The sequence below is a fragment of the Psittacula echo genome (genome assembly GCF_963264785.1).
Source record: "Psittacula echo genome assembly, chromosome: 6".
In the NCBI taxonomy this organism is placed as follows: Eukaryota; Metazoa; Chordata; class Aves; order Psittaciformes; family Psittacidae; genus Psittacula; species Psittacula echo.
Window position 1 is genome coordinate 18618165 of NC_137743.1, and position 23930 is coordinate 18642094.

General features: G+C 38.4%; 1 protein-coding gene across 1 annotated transcript in view; it reads right to left on the minus strand.

The window, feature by feature from the left end:
* Positions 1-23930, minus strand: part of TBC1D12 (TBC1 domain family member 12) — a gene marked incomplete at its 5' end in the record, with an annotated part of 46310 nt that overhangs the window by 20688 nt on the left and 1692 nt on the right. Inside the window, one exon of the mRNA XM_080621723.1 lies at positions 7000-7123. Coding sequence (XP_080477849.1) covers positions 7000-7123 — 124 coding nt within the window. The remainder of the gene's footprint in view (positions 1-6999; positions 7124-23930) is intronic.

Consider the following 23930-nt stretch of genomic DNA (forward strand, 5'->3'; position numbering starts at 1 on the left):
GATTGTAGGATATCAGTTTTCAAAGCTAACACGAGGTGTTCAAAAGTATTACAAATTAGGCCTTTTAACAACTTTTATCATTAAGCAAGGAGGCACAGCAAACGTAAGTAAATTACTATCAAGCTCTAGCATTACCTATTTCCTGATATTCAAGAACATGCAATATAAACAGTAATACTCTAACACTTTTAGCTGTTAGTGAGATTCACGTGTGAAGTTTGTTTGCTTATTTTACTAATGATATCTAATGAGTTGATGGTTAGTTCCATAAAATATTCATGCTACTGTGAAAATGTGATGTTTGTTCTATTTTAATGAGTGCTACACAGTCCCATGCATGGCATCGCATACAACTAAAAGAAAATATATATATTAAATTTCATACCCCTGTGTTTAATAGACTGAGAGCAGATATTGACGCAAGACTGCCAGTACTGTCATCCTAATGAGAAAAACAGAAGCAAAGCCTTAGTGAATAAAATTAAAAAGACCATTGCAATATAGTAACATGCACGCCAAAATTTAAATTCACACATATTTATGTTCTATGTTGGAAGAAACATAGATGTGTCTGTTCATTGTTCTTCAGCCCTCAAAATATATGAAAACACATACAAAGACTTCCCACTTGTGCAAAATGTGTATAGACATCTATTGGACTGTTTTTTCTGTTTTAATTTAAATTTTATATTTTCTACAACCAGCATCTTTGCCTGAAGGGCAATCTTTTTCTGTGGCACTTCTCAGGTACATAACAAAAGGTATGATACACTGTTGCTCACTAGTCCCAATCACCCATAAAAGTTATACTTATTTAAACACTAGCCTTATAAGACAGCTGTTAGAAAGAACTGTATCTTGTCTACAGGATGACATGAAACAGAAACTTGTTTGCTCCGAAAACAAATCTTGAAAACCTCACTTTCCTTCAGGTCATCTTAGATTGCGTTTCACACCCAACTAGATCTTTACCTGTAAGTTAGTTAGCTCACAAGCCCTCAAGCTCGCCAGCACAAGTCTGCTCAACCTCAAAAGCTCACTTAAGAGAAAAAACAAAAAACCCACCACATTATTTTCACCTGTGCCATCCTTCGCTAATGAAATTCAAAGGCCCAATAGAGAGGGAGGAATCCCATCAAAAAGATGATACAGAAGACCAAGAAAAAATTATTGGCCCATCAAATCAAAGACATTCCATCATTTTTATTACATCAATTTGTTTCTATCTTTGTTTCCCAAAAACCCAGGAACTTCCCAGGACAGAAATGAAATTATGTACAACTTATGCTTTCTTTCTCAAGCTCTAGGAAGTGAAAGTTCACTTCAATACTCCTTGTACTTGACCTCAAAGACTTTTAAAAAAAAAAAAAAAAACAAAAAAAAAAAAACACCAAAAAACAGCAAGCAGAAGAATTCACATCAGCAGTCAACACCTCTGCAGTGTTTTCAAAACATTAATGCCACCCATGCTCATTGTAGAGTACTCCCCTGAAGATGCATTTGTGCCACCAGCACAGCACAGCACTGCCATCATGAAAAGTTCTCCTTGACAGGTTTCCTTTGGTAAAAATTTGTCAAAACTTAGTAAGTTTTGACAAGTTTACCAAGCTGGGTAAGCCCTGTTACTTGGAGCTGAAGTGTATTTTCTATCCTTTGTGCAAACAAAAGTAGGCATTTGTCTCACTGAGGTCCAACCAGCTTCATTACCATTTTACTGACAAGATAATCCTGCAAAAGTCTAAAACACTGGGGAATGTCTTTGGTTTATCTTTAGCATAGCAGTTTACTGACTACATGTGTGACTCTGGAGAGATAAGGGACACTTCTTGAAAATCTGACTGCTACACTGTCTACAAAGGAAAACCATCACAGGCATCTCACTGCTGCTAGTATAGAAATTGGTATTCAGGTGTTACACTGTTCCTTGCAAGACCAAATACCCTGACCTATTGTCCTGGTTTCAAGGCAGTTTTTTACCAACCATTGTTAACCAATGTTACCATTTCTACCCCGTATCTGCTAAACAGGCAGAAGTCTTGCTTTTCTGTTTTCTCTGGTAGCAGTGCAAGATGAGCCAGCCTATCTAGGTAACAATCTACTTAAGAACCAATCCCATGAAAAAGCATCTAGCACTGTATTTTTTTTTTTTTTCCAAATATTCAGAGAGATTCAAAAATACCTTTAGAGGTCATAGGACAGTGACCCAGTCATCAAAACCAGCATTTGTATTTAACAGACTGTCTAAAATTAATACCTTACATTTTGTATGCAACATGACAGCTTTTGAAAGACACATCACTTCTGAATAAGGAATAATTTGTTATTATTACATTGCAAGCTCTTTATGGTGCATCGGATTTAAATAGAAAATAAGCTCCACCCCTCCCCCCTAATTTAAGTCTGCCATTGACAGTACTTTGCTAAAATAGCTGATAAAGTTAATTTAGTGTATGTTTTACTTCTTTTTATCTTTTTATCTTTGAATCTCTCTGAATATTTGGAAAAAAAAAATGTACTTGAGGATTGAAAAGCTTAATGATTTCACTTGCATATTTTTCCAATGTCATTGTCTCCAGTCTGAGTTCTAATGGAGAAACTGCATTCACTGAATCAGCAGAACTCCCACGGTCTCCCAGGGACAACTTACTGGGGTTTTCTCTTCAGAGGAATGGATGTATTTTGGATCAGTTTTCACACGACTCAGTATCTGAAGGGGGGCTAGAGGGATGCTGGGGATGGACCCTTTATTAGGGACTGTAGTGACAGGACAAGGGGTAATGGGTTCAAACTTAAACAGGGGAAGTTTAGATTGGATATAAGGAAGAAATTCTTTACTCTTAGGGTGGTGAGGCACTGGAATGGGTTGCCCACGGAGGTTGTGAATTCTCCATCCCTGGCGGTGTTCAAGGCCAGGTTAGATGAAGCCTTGGGTGGCATGGCTTAGTGTGAGATGTCCCTGCCCATGGCAGAGGGGTTGGAACTGGGTGATCTTGAGGTCCTTTCCAACCCTAACTATTCTATGATTCTATGATTCTGTATTAGGAAAAAAAAAAAAAAATCACTGTACTGCTTTAAAAAAATTAATAAGTATTCAAGACTGCTTTAATAAAATCTAGAGCTAATCTTAATGAGTTGATTTTTGGAATCATTTTAATTATAGATTAAAAGCACTTTTCTTTTAGCTATAAGCATAAAAAATGAAATCGAGCTTGCATTTTTAAAAATAACTTGGACTTCAGTCAATACACACCAAAATCAGCCTACAAGTCAGTTTCTCCTTTAAATGCTTCAGCATTAAAATGTTTCAGCAGTCTAATTTAAAGCAGAGTTCTGTACAGATTGAAAAGAATTTACTAGAATGATCATTAATGACCACATACTTCTTATAATAGCCAGTTCTATTAGCTGCAGTTCATGAAAAAAGGCACTCTTCCTAAAAACATCAAATGCATTTGACATTTGCAGTCCTAAGGAGATGCTAAGTTCCCTTTTTAAAAAACAGTGAAGGAAGGAAGCCCAGAGGAGGGAGATGTCCAGCAAAAGAGTTGGCCTCAATCACATCCTGCTTGGGCAGCTCTAAATCCAAGGAGAGCCAAGCATGCCAGCAGCTGCGAGCAGGGAGATGCAGCTGCCAAGAACTTTCAACCTCTGACCCAGTTTGCACTAGAGCATCTCACCGAAAGCATGCTGATGGCAGCACAGCTGCAAGGGACACTGCCACCTCCCTAGACAGGCAAGCCCTGCAGGTGGCTTTTCGACAAAACATTTATCATCTTCCACATATGCTAAGAAACTTGCAAAGGAATTATTTACAGTAATATTCATTAGATAGTCTCTGAAGGCAGAGCTGGCTACCATCATCGTCTGAAAAATGTCTGAAACAGTATCCCAAATTCAGTTTCCAGATTTTCTTGGCAGTTACTCAAGATATTAGAATCACCACCTGACTTCTCTGGAGAGGCATATATAGCAATTTCCAGTTGACAGTGATTAGGAGCCACAAGCATTCATTTAAATGTAATTATCAATTTACTAAATCATCCTTACCAAAATGAAGATAACAAAGTAGGGTTCCACTGGCCAGGATACAACAGGGCATGTGGGCTCTACCAGCCTTTTGACTATAAATCTACAATGATGCATTGTTTTTTTCTTGTTTTACTAATAGGAAAGTCCTATTAATAAATATTGCTATAAACCTTTGATATAAGCATTACCCTTACCCAAAAGACTTCCTTCTCCTATTTATTATGAAGTTTTTCGTGTCAGAAGTTAATTTTTCCTCTAAAAGGGCTTCTCAAGACCTCATCCTTCATCTGAAGGATGCTGACTCATTACTGAGTTTCCTTAATCAAGTGGTTATTTGCACCCTCCCAAGGCTGGCTATTGGCATCAGTAAAGTCACAGAACTGTGTTTAACCATGAAGAATGCCATAACTGTTCAGGAACAGTAAGATTAGTTGCTAATAATAATGTACCACAAACTCCCTTGCAGGCAGCCTGCCTACAGCTTAAGCCTATTCTACTTGCATCATTTTATGCCTAGAAGCTCATTTTACAAAAGCTGGTAAACAGTGAGCAGCCATTGTTCTGACCATAGATACCTAAAAATGTTGGGGGAATATACAGGCTTATGTTTCAGATCATAAACTTTGACTTCAATTTGATCCTTTGACTTCAATTTAGAAAGTCGAAGTGGCAGTTTTAAAGACATTCCATGTAGGATATTAAGTATTTTGCTAGGCTCACAGAATTACTTTAAGAAGTTGACAGAAATATGATTAAAGGCCTCATAAATGAAAAGAACATATGCAAGAATGCAGTTATTCTCCTGCAGAGTGAGGAATTTAGTCTAGAGACTTCAGTCAGCCATTCAGAAAGTGAAGATAGTATTTTCCACTGATCTTCAATAACCATATGGGCCTATATTCATTCTAACCCACTGCCGGTTTAGCAAATTTGAACGTTCTTGAAAACCACTGGATTTTCTTCAAAGGTGTATGTACAAGGAGCTATATTGTAATTTTTAAACACACATGCGAGACATTTGACATACGTTAGATATAGGGACATTACTGTTACCTCTCAATTTAAGAATCAAATTGTCTCAGGTATTGTAGGTCTAACTCTGTGTTAACATTAATCTGGATCCCTTTTGATAACTGCGTTATCTTAGCTCATGATACTTTATCTAAAGACTATGCATACTTTAGATAAAATGAAAAGCTAAAAATATTAGCTACTACTGACACATTACTCAAGATTATATAAATCCAATAATCTGGCAACCATTATAACACAAACCACATGACTAGTGGCTAGGATCAACTTGATCACATTTGAAGACTGTTTTATTGTATTTGCTTTTTGAACACTTTGGAGAAGTTAAAAAAAAATGGTTAACACTACAGTTTAAAAGAAAAACTGTCACTGAGAGCCAACAGGATAAGAAATTAAGACTATTTCTGCAGACGACTTGGTCTCCAGAACATCTTCATTACTAGAAAACGGGAAGCAGATGACTGGAAGGGTGGTGAGGAACTGAAGTGGGCTGCCCAGGGAAGTTGTGAATGCTCCATCCCTGGCAGTGTTCAAGGACAGGTTGCACAGAGCCTTGGGTGACATGGTTAAGTGTGAGGTGTCCCTGCCCATGGCAGGGGGGTTGGAACTAGATGATCTTAAGGTCCTTTCCAACCCTAAGTATTCTATGATTCTATGATTTTATGACTGGTAGTGTTGTGCATACTCTCCATTTCTCGGGATGAAAGTGACATCTGGATTTTTACTACAGTATTTTCATAGCACAAAGCCAACAGCACTCATCTGCAAGTAAACTAAGACTTAAGTAAAGTAGTAGACTTAAGTAAACTTATCCTCACCCACCCAAAAATGGAAACCATTTAAATAAGGAAAATTGTATTTGAAAATGTCGAAAAAGCATTCCATTTACTTCACAGCAAATCATAGAACAGTTTAGGTTGAAAGGGACCTTTAAAGATCATCTAGTCCAATCCCCAAGATTGCAGTTTCTGTAATCTCATCACTGCCTACATTTTATTGTGTGACAAGTCCCATTACACTGAAGTCCTTCAAAAAGAACCCTCCTTTTTCACTTTAGTTGCTCCCAAAAGGCCCTCTTCACTAAGAAGCTTTCTAGAAGATGGCTGAACACTGCTTCACTCACAACCATTTGCACTTGTCAAATACATCAGCTTACAGAGAATGTACGAAAGGAGACAGAGAAAGCAGCTCTCAAGAGATTCAAGTTACTGTTTTAACCAACACAAGGAATATTCACATCTCTTATGTCAACAAATCTTTAAACTTAAGAACTGCATGTTAACATTACGTTAATGATACATTACCAATTCCTCATCTTTAAAGACTATGATGTTTCATTTTTATTTTACCAAATTAAAGACAGACTCCCCAGGAATGCATATATTAAGTTCTACTTTGTATTAGAGGAAGGAAATCAGAATTACCTTTCTGTAGTACCCCAGTAACTTCAAAACAAGTTCAACTTACATTACTATTTTGAAACAAAAATATCTTGAGTGAGATTGAAAGTCTAAATGAAACAAGACTACATGTTTCAGAATTCTAAGCAATTTGTTGCTTAAGTTACCCAGTCAGTAAGTCACCCAGATAGTAAGTCCTCCAGGCAAAAAGGACTATGCAAAGATGAGTTAGATTAAAAATTAGTATTTCACAATCACTTTACTATTAAAAAAAAAAAAAAAAATAAAGCAGCATATCACATTAAATAAGGTAGTTTTTACAGGAAATTAATACAAGTTCTGATTTTTTTTTTCTGGAACAGCTTAAACACTTTTTGAACATGTATCACCTTTTTATAAGAAGATTCTTTAGACAAATACTTCCCAGAATACTCTACAGTTGTATAGTAACAACATGGCGATAAACAGCAGAGAACTGCAATACCTATGCATTAATTTTTACAAGTTTTGTATCTAGAGTTGTGTGATATTTACTCACCTGCTGAATAATTTTGGAATCTTTTGGAAGGTTTTCCCTGGGTGGGACTTTTCCAAACAACTTCCAACCAGGAGCACTTTGGGCAGCAGGTTTGAGTTCCTTTGTCCTTTTAGTGAAAAAATTTCTGAAAAGAGAGGAGAGTTTTCTTTTTGTTATAAGCATATAAACAAATTATATTTGTACCCACATAGGTTTCTTCAAACCAAGATCACCACTGCAGAGATCTCTCAGCAAATACATAGTGTGCTACCTTAGCTTTCTCTCACACTTTATCAACTTGAAATGGAGGAGCTTTTTAAAGGTGCTTTGATGCTAATATTTACACATAACACAAGGTCCTACACCTGGGTCGGAGCAATCCCAGGCACAGCTACAGGTTGGGCAAAGAGATTCAGAGCAGCCCTGCAGAGAAGGACTTGGAGGTGTTGGTCGATGAGAAAATGAACATGAGCTGGCTGCAGTGTGCGCTCACAGCCCAGAAAGCCAACTGTATCCTGGGCTGCATCAAGAGGAGCGTGACCAGCAGGTCGAAGGAGGTGATCCTGCCCCTCTGCTCTGCTCTCGGGAGACCTCACTTGGAGTATTGTGTGCAGTTGTGGTGTCCTCATCATAAAAAGGACATGGAACTGTTGGAACAAGTCCAGAGGAGGGCCACGAGGATGATCATGGGACTGGAGCACCTCCCATATGGGAACAGGCTGAGAAAGTTGGGGCTGTTCAGCCTGGAGAAGAGAAGGCTGCGTGGAGACCTCATAGCAGCCTTCCAGTATCTGAAGGGGGCCTACAAGGATGCTGGGGAGGGACTATTCATCAGGGACTGTAGTGACAGGACAAGGGGTAACGGGTTAAAACTTAAACAGGCGAAGTTTAGACTGGATATAAGGAAGAAATTCTTTACTCTTAGGGTGGTGAGGCACTGGAATGGGTTGCCCATGGAGGTTGTGAATGCTCCATCCCTGGTGGTGTTCAAGGTCAGGTTGGACAGAGCCTTGGATGACATGGTTTAGTGTGAGGTGTCCCTGCCCATGGCAGGGGGGTTGGAACTAGGTGATCTTAAGGTCCTTTCCAACCCTAACTATTCTATGATTCTAATTTTACCTCTGCATTATAAGGTACTTTATGCAATATCCAAGCTCTTTTAGTAATACCAGACATTCTCTTAAATGTAAGTTAGCAGCATGCAACAGCTCTCAGACTTTTGTCTGTGGTTTGTTTTAGTGTATCTTATGAAGCTATTCAGAGACTGAAAATAGCTGGAAATCACTGTGTAAATTATATATAGAAAAAAAAAGAAATAGTGAACTACTGCTTCTGCTAGCATTTTCTGCAACCTTCACATTTTCTTCACACCCTCAACTTCCATAAGCATGGACTAGAAAACCAGGGAACATGCACACAGCTTCAGTTTAGTAGATAACCTTTGCCACTGCCTAAAGCAATTACACTCAAACAGATGGGATGACTGCATTGCTCCATTACTTCTTAGAAAGCCAACAATCACAAGATCATATTAGAAACCATTTGTCTAGATACACAGCTGTACTATTTGACTCCAGTCACAAGTTCCCACAGAGCATGCTATGTATGACAGCTTTGAAAATTAAAGCAGCACACTTATTCTAAATATTGAAATTTACTTTCCAGAAACTTCGTAACACAGAGGGTTTAAAACTTCAGTCTTCTGTAAGGTTATTTCTCAAGATGCTTACAAGCTGACCTTTGAGCAAACAGAATATGGAGCATTTTCATCGAAGATATTTTTGTGCAGTGCTAACTATCAAACCTTGTATGTTCACACTCCTCCTCTGAAAGAGAGATCCCCAGGTTTACTCTTCACTTAAAGCATTTGCTTTATTTTAAAATACATTTTCTTCTCAAAATGAATGCAGTAATGTTTGTGCACAAGAAAAGTGTCTCGTCTTTGCGCAGATGAAGTAGCATGCTTCAACAACCACAATCGATCTGTAAAGTACAAAGTTGCTCTTGAATTCCAGCATTGTCAGGGTTTCTAGCCAGGCAGCACAGTTTTACAATTATAAACTGTTAGTGTTTGTAAGACACTGTATAGCTTTCAAATACAAACTATCTTTTCAGTTCTCAGAATGTTTTTTGTTGTTCAGGAAACAAGCAAATGCCTGTCACAAAAATCCCTTCTGTGCAAGTTTGTGTGAATGGACTCTACAGATACTTGTGCACAGTTGAAGATCTAGCCACCAAAAAACAGCAATTATTGCTTGTACTGTATTAATAGTTACCTATCATTAATGGAATCAAGCTGTTGCTATTAATAATAGCTTAATTAATATAAGGTTGTGATCCTTGCATCCCACAACTCTGCTTCCACAGTGATGAACTAAGATACTGTAAGTTTCCCTGATGGAGACAAAGTAAGCACACAGAACATCAAACTAGTGGTTTCTGACATGTGACCTGGAAGGAAGGCTTATGAATAAGCTATGGTACCAACATCTTTAAAAGGCACTGTCCTCAGTAAAACCCAGAACTGTGTACGATTAGTGAAATAAACAAGTCCATCCAAACAAAAACCTACACTACCTCCTTGTCCTTAAATCAGCAACTATTGCAGCAGCTGCATTTGAACTTAACTGGAGGACAATTTTTTTTCCCCCCAAAAGCAGATATGCAGGAAGATATATTCTGGAGTTTCATTCTTGATGTACAAAATAGCTCATGCATCCTGACTTCATGGATAGCAATAACCATCTGGTCTCTGCACATACTATGGAATACCACCAGGATTACCTGGCAGTTCAGCTCCACTGCTTCAAGCACTTGTGGAAGCTGAAAGATGTATGCCCTTAACACTGACAGCAATCTGTCACTGTCAAAGCTGGTTTATGATCAATCAGGAAGCTGTTAGATTTAAAACAAAAAACATGTAGATACTCAGAAGGTTTTCATTAAGATTTCTGTGTAATAGATTTAGGCATGCTCACAGCTCTTACAAGATCTTATTCTTAATTCTTTTTAAACAAATACAACATTTAAAAAAAACTTTCCAGAACATAGTCCCCATCCTAATGAAACTTGGGGGGGGGGGGGGTAAGGGGGGAAAGGCAGGGAAGGGGGAAGGTGGGGTGTTAATATTCTTTGGTGTACTGAATTAAGTAAAGGCTTGTTTCACTTTCTATGAACGCACAAATGAAAACATACGATTTTACTTTTATTGAGCAGATACTCACTGAAGTCTGTTTCTTGTGAAGGCAGAAAGCTGGTCAAACTTCGTATCGTGCCAGAATAAACCTCACACAGGCATTCTAATTCACAAGAAATTAATGGGAGGTTTACAAATAAGCTTTGCTGAAGATGGAAGAACACTTTTAATACATTGTTTTGGCAGCTAACAGTATCACATCTGATGTGCTGTTGACAACAGTAAAGCCTTACAAAACCCCTGCTAAAGAACAGCATCTGTGAATGCTTACAAGTTGCATTCACTGAATTGCAGGAAGTGTACTAGATTTGATATATTTGTTGCTGCTTAGAATATTCATGAGTTTCACTGATCCCACAAAAAATCATCCATTGAGGTGGACTGAAAAGTCAATGGATTTAGGGATTCTGTACCAAAATGCTATTTGAAAACTTCAGAATTCCTTAAAAAGAAGCCTACACTTTACAACTGAATAACACTTTCTTTTGAAAGGGCCTGTGGGATAGCAGTATTAAATTAGTTCACTGAATTGAGCTCAAGTTTACAAAAGCCCAGTGGAAAAGCTGCAAGGATATTTTTCCCCTGCTAGTTTTATATAACCACACTAGAACACATACTAACACTCTCAAATGACACTCAAAAATGTTTCAGTAGGTGCACTGAAAAGCTTGAAAAGTAACTGAAGCAACACAGAATAAGCCACTACTGGCACATACCAATACATCTATACCTAACATGGTTTGGATTACGTTATACAAAAACCTATGGGCTCTGACCACAGAACTGCAGCTGTAGTAACAGCTGCAAGTGGCAGTTTTCTTCTTTATTTAACAACATTGCTTCAACTATTCCTGCCTGTGCCCATGGTACTCTGGGCAAAGGTTTAACCACACTGATGGTACAGTAATTCAAAGACATTAACCATTTCCACAGGTGGCATTCATGTGATATTCCAGCAATGCAATTGCTTGTTTCCACTCTGCTTTTGCTTTTCAAAACACTTTTTTGTTGCTGTTTAATATAAATTAGTGAAGGCTAAATGCAGTCAGAAATAAGTCTCAGAAGAGGGTAGGTGAAACTTGCTATTTTAACAGGGTTTCTTCTGTTTACTTCAGGGTTTGGTTTCCCCAAAGAAATGTGAACACAAAACTTGTTTCCACTTTTTGAGCTAGCTATATGCCAGCACAAGAGGATGAGAGATTTCCAAGTTTTAGAGGAAGTCACTGGAAAATATGAGGCGTTTACTCCAAGCTTGATCTTAATTTCATCCAACGCCAGATTAGAAACTGGGCTGCCATATTTGTACATCAGCCACTCAAAGAAAGCTGCAATGCTTCAAATAGCAGCACTCATGAACATCAGCAGGTAGGAAAGACACCAGGCTAGATACAACTCCAGCACTCTGCTCCCCGGCATAACTGATTCACCTCTCCACAAGATCACGCAGTCTCACAGTAGTTTTCTTTTGACAAAAAATGTCAAACTCAAATCTAGTTTCAAGCTGTGTCCTTTTGCTACAGTTCTTTCTTACACACATGAATCTTCCCTTTCTACAACTCCACTGTGCACCACTAAGAACAGGCTAAAAATATTTTGCTGCTTTGTGCATCCAAACAAAACCTGAAGTTGCTTTCCTTCCCACTCCAAATGCACATCCTTGGGTTTCCAATCTTAACTTTCAGCCTCAAAGAAGCCTGCCAGAAGAATAACCTCCAGTGATTCAGAGCTCTTATGTTGTTGAGATATAATACTGCATTGTTGGGAGCAATCAACTTTTACTTCCCGTTTTTCCCCTAGAACTCCCATTTGAGTCCAGCATTATTAATGCTTTGAAACAGCATTCATAAGCCTGCACCTGCCCTTAGTCTTCTAGCCTGAAAACAAGATCTAGATCCTGACTTACCATCTCCACTCCCTCTATCAAAATGTAACTTGTAGAACTTAAACCCACGCATTAAGCAACAACTGCGGAGCGTCACCCCCAGCTTGGAACGCCACAGGACTAAAAGAAGTCATTTGGTAGCACAGCTATTCTAACCTGGTTGAGAAGAAGCAGCATGAATTACACTAGAACTACAAAGGAAAAATAAAATAGTAGTTTAGAAATCTGTGAAATGCAGCTAAGTTGCAAGATGGCAAACTTAAATGCAGACCTGATCCATATAGCTGACTCTGCATTGTTAAAGTACTTTTAGGACTAGAAAGTACTTTTTAGCCTAGAAAGCCATTCTAACTGTTTAGCCAGTGAGTCTAGCAATGCAATTGCAATCAGATTTTTAAAAGGCATAGCAACCTCAAAGATAATTAGCCAAAAAATTGTGGGCATCCCTGGAAAGCAATCCTTGCAAAACTTGGAAGTTTGGCACCACTCAAAATGTTTACTTACTGATCTACAAATAAAATAGTTCCAACAAGTGACCAGTAAGTTAGATTACTAAAAATTACTTTTTAAAAAACCCACCTTACTGTTAAAACTTTTTTTTTTTCTGACTTAATTTACACACATAATCTGGTTTACTGCCACTTTCAATCAACAATCATTTCTTCTCATTGCATTTACCTTTCAAGACCTATGGTAACAGGAAAGGACTGAGTAAAGATTTGAAAGCCGCAAGAACCAACAAAGGAAGTGAGGTCTGATTATATTTTCCTTTTTATTAAACATCTGATACTCGTTATTAGACACCACACTGAAGACAACTGTCTCATGTTAACTGCAGGCAAGCAAGACAAACAGGAAGGAATCAGAATCACATCAAAGCATCCTTACTCCATTGCATATAACTTTTCTTCCCAGAATCACAAAGGCTTAGAAGGGGAATCCAGCATGGAATTAATGTGACAAATGAGCACTGAGTTGGACAAAAAGCAGCATAGGTTTTTGCTTGGGTTTTTTTTGGTTTTTTTTTTTTTAATAATTAAAAGATGCACTTTAAAAAACCCAGTAGCTGCATTTCTCTGCAATAATTAAACTGCAGTAAAAAATCCATTGATTCCAATAAAACCTCAGGAATACAAAGTAAAACTCATTTAAAACTGTGTATGTGTTACAATACAACTGATTTTGCATCTCCATAAAGATTAGAGTTCTGCTTATGCACACAGCCTGGTCTTGCTTCATCCCTATGCTAATTTTTAAATAAGCTTCCTAGGCATATATAACAGGTCTATGTTTGAAATTTGTTGAAATTTGCATTAGCTGAAAGACAAATTGATAAAGAAACTACTTATGTATCTTTATCTAAAGAGCTGTATCAGTGAAGAGTTAGAAGACTCATCTATAATAATCCATGGGACGTACATTTTTACTGGTATAGCATTAAAATTAACCATTTTGACTTAAACCCATACTTACAGAACAGTCTGCACAAATTCTGAAGACCCCTGCAAACCTGTGATTCCATATTCCTTCATGACTATTAGTGATCACATAACAGGAATTATTACATTCACATTGGCATGTTTTTCATGTCATATTTTTGTCATGTGCAAAACTTAAAAGCCACTTAAGAACACAAAAGATTTTTTCATCATACTCAAGTCTTGTCCATTCTGTTAAGGTCTTGTATGAAACAATTTGGAAATTACAGCAGAAAACACATTGCCTGATTATACACAATTATCTCCTCTGCTTTAAACAAGACTTATCAATAATTTACATACAGAAACAAATGTAACTCAACTCTAAGCATAAATAATGAATCATTAAAAGGAAATAAAACCTTTATGGTTAGCCACTTAAAAATCTTGCAGAGCAACAAAAAGTATGATTCTATTTCTACATTTTAAACTGTTTATATACAGTACACAATTTGTAGGAATTGACAAAAAATTATCTCAAAAGTAATGTGTTCAGAGTGCAGACAGTAATTATTTTAGACCAATGGATAGGGTATTACTGCTTCCCCATTATTTTAGATTTGAATTATATGACATTGCCTAGGTGCTATTTGCTGATTTTCACGTCTTCTCACATTATTAGTTATAGCTAGAAAAGTGACATGAACATAAAAAAGTTAAGAGCAAATACCCCTATTTACAGATATGCTTTTCAACTCATCCTTCACTTTCACATTTCAACCTTAATTTGCTAGTTAATATGCAAATGTATTTAGGTTTAGTTTAAAATTCTTAACATGGAGATTTAGAACAAAACACTAATAAAATACATTTATAATTTATTACACATTCTACATTTTTAGTTTCCATAACTTAGAATAACATCAGTCTGTTTTGATTCAATGCACTTATAATGCTGCTCCAAGGATAAGTTTCCAAGTTCTGCCCTATACTGGAGGAGAGGTGACCAGACGGATTTTACAGTTCACCTCTTCTACCACCTTGCTACAAGAAGCTAAACACAAGCTTCTCCTTACGTTTTGTTACTCCCATACATAGACCTGTTATGGGATGTTTGTAGTTTTAGCACATTTTAGCAGTACAAAGATCCACTCTTCCTCTCCACACCAAGACAAGCCAAAGAATATCCCAAACCAGCCTCTCCAAACGGACTTCGAAGTTTGCACGCATAATACTCTAACACTACAGTCTTAAGTGCTATATAAGCAAGTTTTGGGTTTCCCCTCCTCCCTCTAAAATAAAATAAGGAAAATAAAAAGAAATCCTAATCAGAAGAACATGCTTCTTCAGCAAAACCAAGCTTGCAGTTTTTTTTTTTTCTTTTTAATGGCATTTTCATTGATATTATTCACAAACTAAACCCTCATCTACAATTGGGTATATCTGAAAGCTTATGAACTGTAAAGGAGTAGATGCTAAGGACTGAAGGTAGAGAAGGAGGTTTCTGGCCTCTTAGAGAAGACACAAAGATTAAGAGAACTACTGTGGAACCGCACTGAAGAGACTAAATTAAATCAGCCCTACTGCTCAAGCTCCTAGTTGATACCAGTCCCAAAGAGGCTTTACAAAAGGTTTTAATACAGGTACACAAACACTTGAGAAGCTTTAAGAGTTAAAAGCATTTAGCGTTATTACAGAACATACTGTACAGAACAATTACTGGTAAACAGTCTTTTAACAGTCTACTATTACACTCTTAAAGAACTGTTGCACAGGTCAGCTTTACAAACATTCAAAAGCATATGTAAGCAAAAACATACACAAGGTAACAGACACAGTTACACTTTGGAATGCTCAAATACGAAAAGACTAAAGGAAAATAAACAGTGTGGTCTCACCTTTACTTTTCAAAGTGAATTAGCAAAATGACGCTCTATGCCAAACTAGTCTATCATTTTCATATTTAATCAGGCAGTTCAGCGGCTATTTTGACACTACCTCTAACACTATGGTGAATCTGTAATAACCAAATCTCACTTGCCCACAGAATCGAAACAAAATTCTAGATCACAGCTGCAAGAAGTGGAGAATTTCTACCAGTTGACTACAGATGTTCTGCTCTTTTGTGCATGGCCAGGGATATATACTCCAGCAAAGCCAGAGCTGATTAACCAGCAACATGAAAACAGTGAATTTTGTTTGAAAACAGTGAATGAAATCAGTGAATCAGTGTTCACTCTAATGAAAACAGTGCTCCTCCCCACACACACATAACGGCCAAGTTGTTTCAGCTCCACTAAGGGGAAGCCCATTTCTTTTCTTTAAACCATTAATGTTCTACACTCCTTTCTGTTGCATCGATTCAGACTTCCCATACCTTGCAAGTCAATTCAACTCACTAATCCCACAGAAAGCTACCCACATTTTTTCACTCCCTGGCTTAGTGAGCTACAGCAGCTCACAGAGGATTAAATAAATACCAGAAGCAGGGAAGACACATTCCCTTAGTTTCCTGACAACAGCAAATTCTCCAATCGGCTCACTAAGACACCTCACAAAAGTACAACCTAATGAAGCAAACTACTTAACACTGTTCTAGTAATGACTGACTCACTTCTGGTTAAGACAAAAGTCACCATCTTTATCAGAGCAGTCGCTAAACCTATAGTCCACATATTCCTATACTATACACGTTTTCAAGACAAAGATGAGAAAGACAGATTTCCAGCCTTTGACACAGCCTACAAGTCTGTGAACAGTAAGCTCAAAGATGAGGCAGAGTTTTATTTTGAAGACAGTCCCATGGGTTGGTGATGCTTACTACTCTGACCTGCCTAGCTAACCTCAGTTAATGTTCTTCCTTTCTGGTCCTAAACAGAGTGTATGTTGACTACTCAATCATTTAACGTAGTTCTACAAAATACTACTGCACTGTTTGTGTAGCCACTCCATGTATCAGGTTTCTGCTGTGGTTAGCAATTCACAGTATATTTTATGTCACTGCTTCAGCAATAAATTCGCAGAAATATTACAAAATGCAAGAATCCACTTCTGACCTGTTAAGACAGAAGATATTAATATGTATGAGCCCAATTCCTTTTGGTTTGCCTGATGGTTTTGTAAAAAGTAAGGAAGAAAATTCTCAATCTATCACACAGCTGTCTGCAGAATTTGAGGAACAGCAAGCAACCTGCAAAACACCTGAGGTTTACAGCAAAAAGTTAGAATCATGTTACCTGTTAATCACAGAATCATGTTACCTGTTGTTACCCTAACACTGCCAAGTTTGTCAGTAAACCATGCCCCTAAACACCACATCTACAAGTCTTTTAAGCACCTGCAGGGATGGTGGCTCAACCTCTTCCCCGGGGCAGCCTTTTCCAATGCTTGACAATCCTTTCAGTGAAGAATTTTTTCCTAATATCCAGTCTAAACCCTCCCTGGCACAATATGAGGCTGTTCCCTCTCATTGTGCCACTTGTTACTTGGGAAAAGAGACCAACACCCACCTCCCTACAACCTCCTTTCAGGTAGTTATAAAGAACGATAAGGTCTCCCCTCAGCCTCCTTTTCTCCAGACTAAACATCCTCAGTTCCTTCAGCCACTCAAAACAAAGATATTTTGTGTTCTGGAATCTCCACTGCTTCCCAGTTCACAGCTATCAGCTGCCCAAATATCTTTGGTAGTTCATGGTTGGTTTGATTTTTTAAAGCTTTCTGGCATCCAGCATACAAACAGCTTCATTACCGCCCAGCAGCAAGGCAGACAAGATCCTACATTAAACAGATACATTAGGTAACTGAAGCAATACAGATAGGATTGAACGTTGTGGGGTCTCAGACCCCACAGGCTGGCCAAGGCCAAGCCTCCCCTGCTAGAGAAAGCAGAGGAGCTGGTGCCAACAACTGCTGTTCTTGAAGCACAAGATGTACAAAGTACGCCCTTCTCCCATAGCATCTTCCTCAGCACATCAAACCAGACCTCAGTGACAGAGGCAGCAGCAAGTCTGGGTTTCTGTGGTTCCAGCAGAGGCAGAAGGGCTATAGAAGTTTCATTGATTGTCTAGGAGAAAAGATGCCAAGAACACTTAGCTTGCCTATTGTGGAAGTCTGAGATCAACAGAACTGTTCTAGGTAAGGGGAGCCATCAAGGCAGCTTTTATTATACTACATGATCAAGAGAGCCTCTGACTCACCCAAGAGCACATTAAATAAAGTTCCAAATACAACAATGGAAATCAAACCCTGTTTCATCTTAATAAAGGAGTACCTTGGGGAAGGATGGAGGAAAACTGAAAAGAGCTTCCTTCTACAGGCTACAGGTATTATTTTCAGTCAGGAGGTAAGAAAACAGGAAAGGAATTTACAGGAACACCAGTCTGAGTGTTTGGCTCTCAGAAGTTCTGGAAGAATAAACTCATCCATGACCATCAAAACTAGTTTTCTACTAATTGAAGTCCTAAGTTCACCCACACAACATTCAAACACCTCTCACACTGCTACCTCAGTGCCAAGCCAGAAGCAACATACTCTTCAGGTGTTCACACAGCTGACTGGTTTCTGCAATACAGAGCCGAATTATCAGAGCCTCTCTTTGCAGACCCTCCTGTTGCTCAATGTTTATTCAAAACTTTGTAAGATTCTTCTGCTTGAGTCTTCTCAATCTCAGAAAGGTTTGACTAAACCTGGCTAACAGTCTATGCAGTATTAGAGACATCAGGCAGTAACTGCTTAAGCTTTACTTCCTTAGAAAGCAGTGATAAAAAGGCTGAGAAGCGTAGCACAGTTTGAGGCTGAGAAGCTTAAAGCAATGCCTACTGCCCAGTCCTACAAAGCTAGTTCCTTCCCAGCCGACAATAAACAAGACCAATAAGAGATAAAAGAGGACAGGCTTTATATCATAAATATCTCAGCAGTTCTCAAAAACTGAAAGAAAGAATAATAATTTTTGCATCCATGTAAATGAAATGTAACCAAACCCCTTAAACTTTTTTTTTTTCTTAAATAATCAAGACAAAATAGCCTAATGAATAATTGAACAGCCACAAGAGCAAAAGCATAAAACTACCATTTACTTAGAGGCCAGCTGTGGTTAAAGCGACCTCCTTTGGTTGTTGTTTTCCATGTAAAACATTCTCCTTTCAGTCATACCCCATTCAGAAGAGAGATTCCATTCACTTTGTCACACTATTCTCAACGTAGAGTCTGTAAGAAATTCCATAACAGAAAATAAGTAGAAGAGACGAAGGAATGAAAAAGGCCTTCTGCAAAATGAAGCAGAGGGGGAAATCTTTCAGGTTAAGTTTAAATGCCTCTGTAAAATAGTCCTTAGCAAAACAAGCTATGACTCCAACAGTTTGTTGCACACTAAACAGCAATTTCAGCTCTCTGGCTTAAAAAAGAAGAAAACACATAGCCTCCCTCCACTGCCCCCCCGCCCCCCAAAAAAAAAAAAAAAAAAAAGAACCAAAGAAACCCCAACCAACCAAAAAAAAAAACCACAAAAACCCACAGCATTAGCTTAATGAGAATTTACTTCAGGAAAAATCCTATTAGGATTATAAGGCTCCCAGTGCAAATATCAGTACCAACACAGAATGTTACACTGTCTACCAATGAGAGAAGCGAAATTGCTAATAGTACTTAGGGAAGTTTAAATTGATTATTATGTGTATGCTCTAAGGTCTTAGAAGCAACATCTATTTAGTCAGGTTTTCAGAAGGGAGTGTGGAGACAGGCTGCAGGCAGAAGTTGGAGCAGTATAGCAATCCAGCACCTATTCAGAGTTAAATCAGCATTCGATTGTTACGTGGTAGTGGAACAAAGTCTGTTCGGTTTGCTATTCAACAGACACCCTAGCCAAAATGATAACATAAGTGAAAAACATCTCACATACTTACAGCAGAACACCCATTACCAATGTTTTTCAGAAACACAAAACTCTTTGAAAGCTACACATCATGAGGCCCAGGAGTAAAACTTTCTCAAACAGGCATTTTCAACTCACAGACCTTGAGGACTTGCTCATTTTCATGATTGCTTGGAATTGGAGAGGCTGCTACCATATACATTTAATTTGCTACAGTGAAATCTGCAATTGCAAGAGAAACTTCAAATGTGCAGGGGTATTTCCTTCACCTTTTTTGTGAACAGCAGGTTTGAGTAAAGTTTTCTGTGTACACACTTATTTAAAAAGTTGGGAGGGAAAAAAAAAATGCTGAGCATTTGTTAAGTTTGCTCCAGTTTGTTTTACTTTGGAGATTTAGTCTATCATTATATTTGTTATTCATATGACTGAGAGCCAGAAACTGGCTAACACATCAACACAACCTCATAAATCATTCTTAGCAAACAGTGAATGAAGAGCCTACAGAGAAGCTTCTTGTTTTGACAATACGAAAACTTTTTCCTATTTATAATAAGTTAATTACGTCTAACAGGAAAAAAACCAATACTGTTCAAGTTAGTCACTGATCTGGGTCCAGGTGCCCTTGCCCACTTTCTCCAGTCAGCTGTAATTCAATTATAAGTATCAGCTTGTTCACTTAAGTTACAAGACTGCTTAGAGAAAGCAAAAAACCTACAGCTAACAAAGACAGAAGAGTGAAGGGTGCCATAGGGGGAAGTTTTGTTGTACTCCCTTAATTATCTTCCCAATCAGTTTATTTCTTTGACCTGTTAGAAGCACTCTGTATTTTTTTTCTGTAGTAAATCTGAACAAGGTAAAAACCCCCAAATCAAAACCAAACACACAAGTCTTTCAGGATTGCAGCAAGAACTGACCGAGTATAAGCACAGCTAATAAAGGAACAGAAACCAAGCATTGTGAACTACCCCCATCAACATGTTCTTTGATCTTCACACAAACACCAGGTTTAGAAGATCTGTGGTAACTAGGACAGCTCACCCTCCTCCTGACTCATTACTGACCAAAACACCATGAAACAGAATTTTTCCCCCACACAGGCACAGTACATCCCCTTAAGTTTCATTGATTTATGAAACAGAAAAGCTCTGTATACAAAGAAAAACATCAATTCTGGTATTAAACACGCACAAGATGCAACTGTAGACTAGGTATATGCTTATATAGCACAAAAAGCTGCCAGTGCTATTTAGTAATAAATTGAAATACAAACCACTGATCTAGAGACATTACTATGTACACAAATAACAATACTCAGGGATGTGAACCTCTCTGCAAACCTCCAGTCTCAGTCAAGGCTATCTCTGTAGGGGCTAGATTAGGAGCTTTTGAAGAGCTACCTTCTTGCTGAACCTACTTGCTGTGTTTACAATGAGTGAGTTAAAAAAGATGCGGGTCTCATCAATTTCTCAGTTCTTTGCTCCTACACGCATCAGTCCCTTCAACTTTCCACCATCTCCCCAAGTGAAGATTCTTCAAAACTTCTAGACAATAATCACAACCATTCTGGATGAAGAAGGAAGGAAGGATGAGACTAAACACATGTTTTATAAGCATCTGTGTGTCAACTACCACACATGCTTACAACCCCTTACATCTACTGCTCACAGCACATGAAGTCCTTTGAGAGGTGGCAGTTATGAATTAATCCTTGCGATTTTATCAGAAAGACTTGCTAGATGGATTCTGGAAAACAAGTATTTGGGGAAGTGGTGCTTTAGTACAAAAAAGTATCACTGCTATTGTCAATAGCAACCTTACAGTACCTGAAGGTGGGCCTTCAAGAAAGCTGTGGCTTTTTACAAGGGCATGTAGTGACAGGACAAGGGGGAATAGCTTTAAACTGACAGAGGGTAGATTTAGGTATTAGGAAGAAGTTCTTCCCTGTGAGGGTGGTGAGACACTGGCACAGGTTGCCCAGAGAAGCTGTGGATGCCCCATGACCGGAAGTGTCCAAGGTAAGGCTTGGATGGGGCTGTAAACAACCTGGTTTAACGGAAGGTGCCCCTGCCCATGGAAGAGGGGTTGAAACTAGATGATCTTTCATGTCCCTTCCAAACCAAACCATTCTGTGATACCTATATTTATCTAGTAAACACGTGGTTTGGAAAGAAACAATATCTACATTAGCTGAGAAGGTGCCTGGTATGTACATGTGGAACTATGAAGTATAATTAATTTTTACAAGAGGTTCAGAATCACCATGGCTTAATCTCAGCCCTGGAATACTCACTGTTGCTTGCCCTTTTTGGTTTACTGTTCTGCTCTGTACATGCCACTTTGAGGGATAAAGCACAATGCAGGTAATCATCATGGTTTTAATTCAACTGTCCATGCAACATTCTTGCTCACTGAACTATTCTGTACTCAACAGCAATCTGCTGGGACCACCCAAAAGTGATCCAATAATCCTAGAACAGAACATTGTAAGCTGCTATGCAAGAACACAAACCAGAAGAACAGTGCCTATATATGATTATATTATGAATCATACACAGAAGTACAAAGCAGTGACAGGTGACTTTCAAGAAGCCACTTAATGCTCTGACTATAACAGTAGCACAGTGGAGACAAGTGACCATAGTCATGCAATTTTCCTTGCCACAGCACTCTTCTCCACATACCTCTGATTTACTTGAGCCATCCCAGTTCACACGTTGGGAGAAACAAAGTAGAACAAAAAAGACAGCAAACACAATTATTTTTCAGTTGGAAGTTGTTAGCATTGATTTGACAGGCTTGATAATTTGTCACAGATACAGTTTAAGATCCCAGGAACAAATATTACACCTAGTACTTACCTGAAAAAGAAAGCTTTAATCATTGATGTGAACTTTCCCATGAACTTAAAATAGTTATTACTGACAATGTCGAGGGCACTGCTGCTCTTCCCGTCGCAGAGCTCGGGTAAGATGCTGCTGTTGACAGCTGCTTGCATTTTCCCCTACCTCACCCCATCCCTTTGTCCTCCAGTTCAGTGAAATGCAGACAGACAATTAACACAGATCATTTCAATAACTGCATGGCAGGCCAGTCTGAGAACTGAGGAGCTAGGAGCAAGCAGCTGGAAACAGTAGCCTCCTAACCCAGATCTGGTGGTCAAACTGTTTGGTCACAGCAATTACACTGAAAGTTTCACAATGAAGGTAGCAGGACTTGCCTTCTCTCATTTTTGAAATAACAGCAAGAAGTGTCCACCATTTAAAAGAACTTCCATATAATTATAATTGTTAGGAAAAACAAAGATAACTGCAGAAATTTAGACAGTTTGTAAACCAGACAAAGAGCATTACAAGTGCAAAACATCCTACATAAGAAGACCCAGGCTGCTGAATTACCTGTGTTTAACATATCCAGCATCTTTTCTTATACACTGTGGAAGCAGGTACACATCCTGACAAAACACAAGTGAGTTCTCTCTCAGCAAGTACTGCTGATAGAACACAGCCACCTGGTACTACTTAAACTTTAAGGAGAAACAGCATTTATGGCTCTGTGCCTACTCAAAAATACAAGCAACCATCTGCTGAGAAGCTTCGCAAGGAGGTATAGTTGCTGTAACATTTCATCACAGGGCAATTTTTACACAATTTAGTCCTCGTTACTGAGAGCCAAGGTATTTCTCTAAGAACTAGAGAAAAATTCACTTATAAATGGAAAATGGGAACTGTCAGTTCTGAATGAATCTGAGCAGTTTAAAAACAAAAAGTGAGAAGTCTAAGCTCTTAAAGTGTCAGACATAGTTCAAAAACAAGAACTAACAACTCCAAAAAAAATTATGAAAGTTTTATTACCACTTTTCTAAGCAATGGAGACTACAAAATGGTATTACTGTACCTAGGGACAAATCAAGGAAGAGAAGTTTCATTTTGTTTTGTTTTTCTGGTTGGTTAGTTTTGGTTTTTTTCTAAATAGGTAGATGTTTTTTGTTAGAAGATCCTATTTTGGCTGTTCAGATGAAATCAGCTGTAAGTAAGGCACTTTTATGAATGTACAGGCAGAGCTGAAGGTAAAGCCTCTAAAGCCGATATTGCTCACCAGGGCCAACGCACACGAGGCACAGTCATCTGAGCCAGGCAGGGACTATGAAACTGACTCCGGGAAATCCTTTTTTTCAGTGAGGTGTCAGTGCTGTAGCTTTTGCCAGGATAGAAGCAATTAAATTTTTTTGCATGTATTACCCAAGCCTTCACTGAAAACAGCAAACATCAATGTATACTGACAACTTATACTGCAGACCAAGTTCAGCATTTTCTATGAGGAAAATCCTCCAGAATTTCATTAAGCTATTGCTCTGGGGCAAAAAGCAACAAGTACCAATGTCAAAGTGTTCAAGTAATGAGGCAAAGGGAAGAAGTACTGCAGTCCACGTAACACAATGGGCTAAAAAAGGGTGAGAGGGAAAAACACTAACAAGAAATATTGGGAATAGAGGGACATCTCTCAACCCATCCTTGAAACAAAGATGAGGCATTAAACTTACCCTGCAACTGCCACTATCCTTATCCTCATCCTCAGGCGGGAATCCAT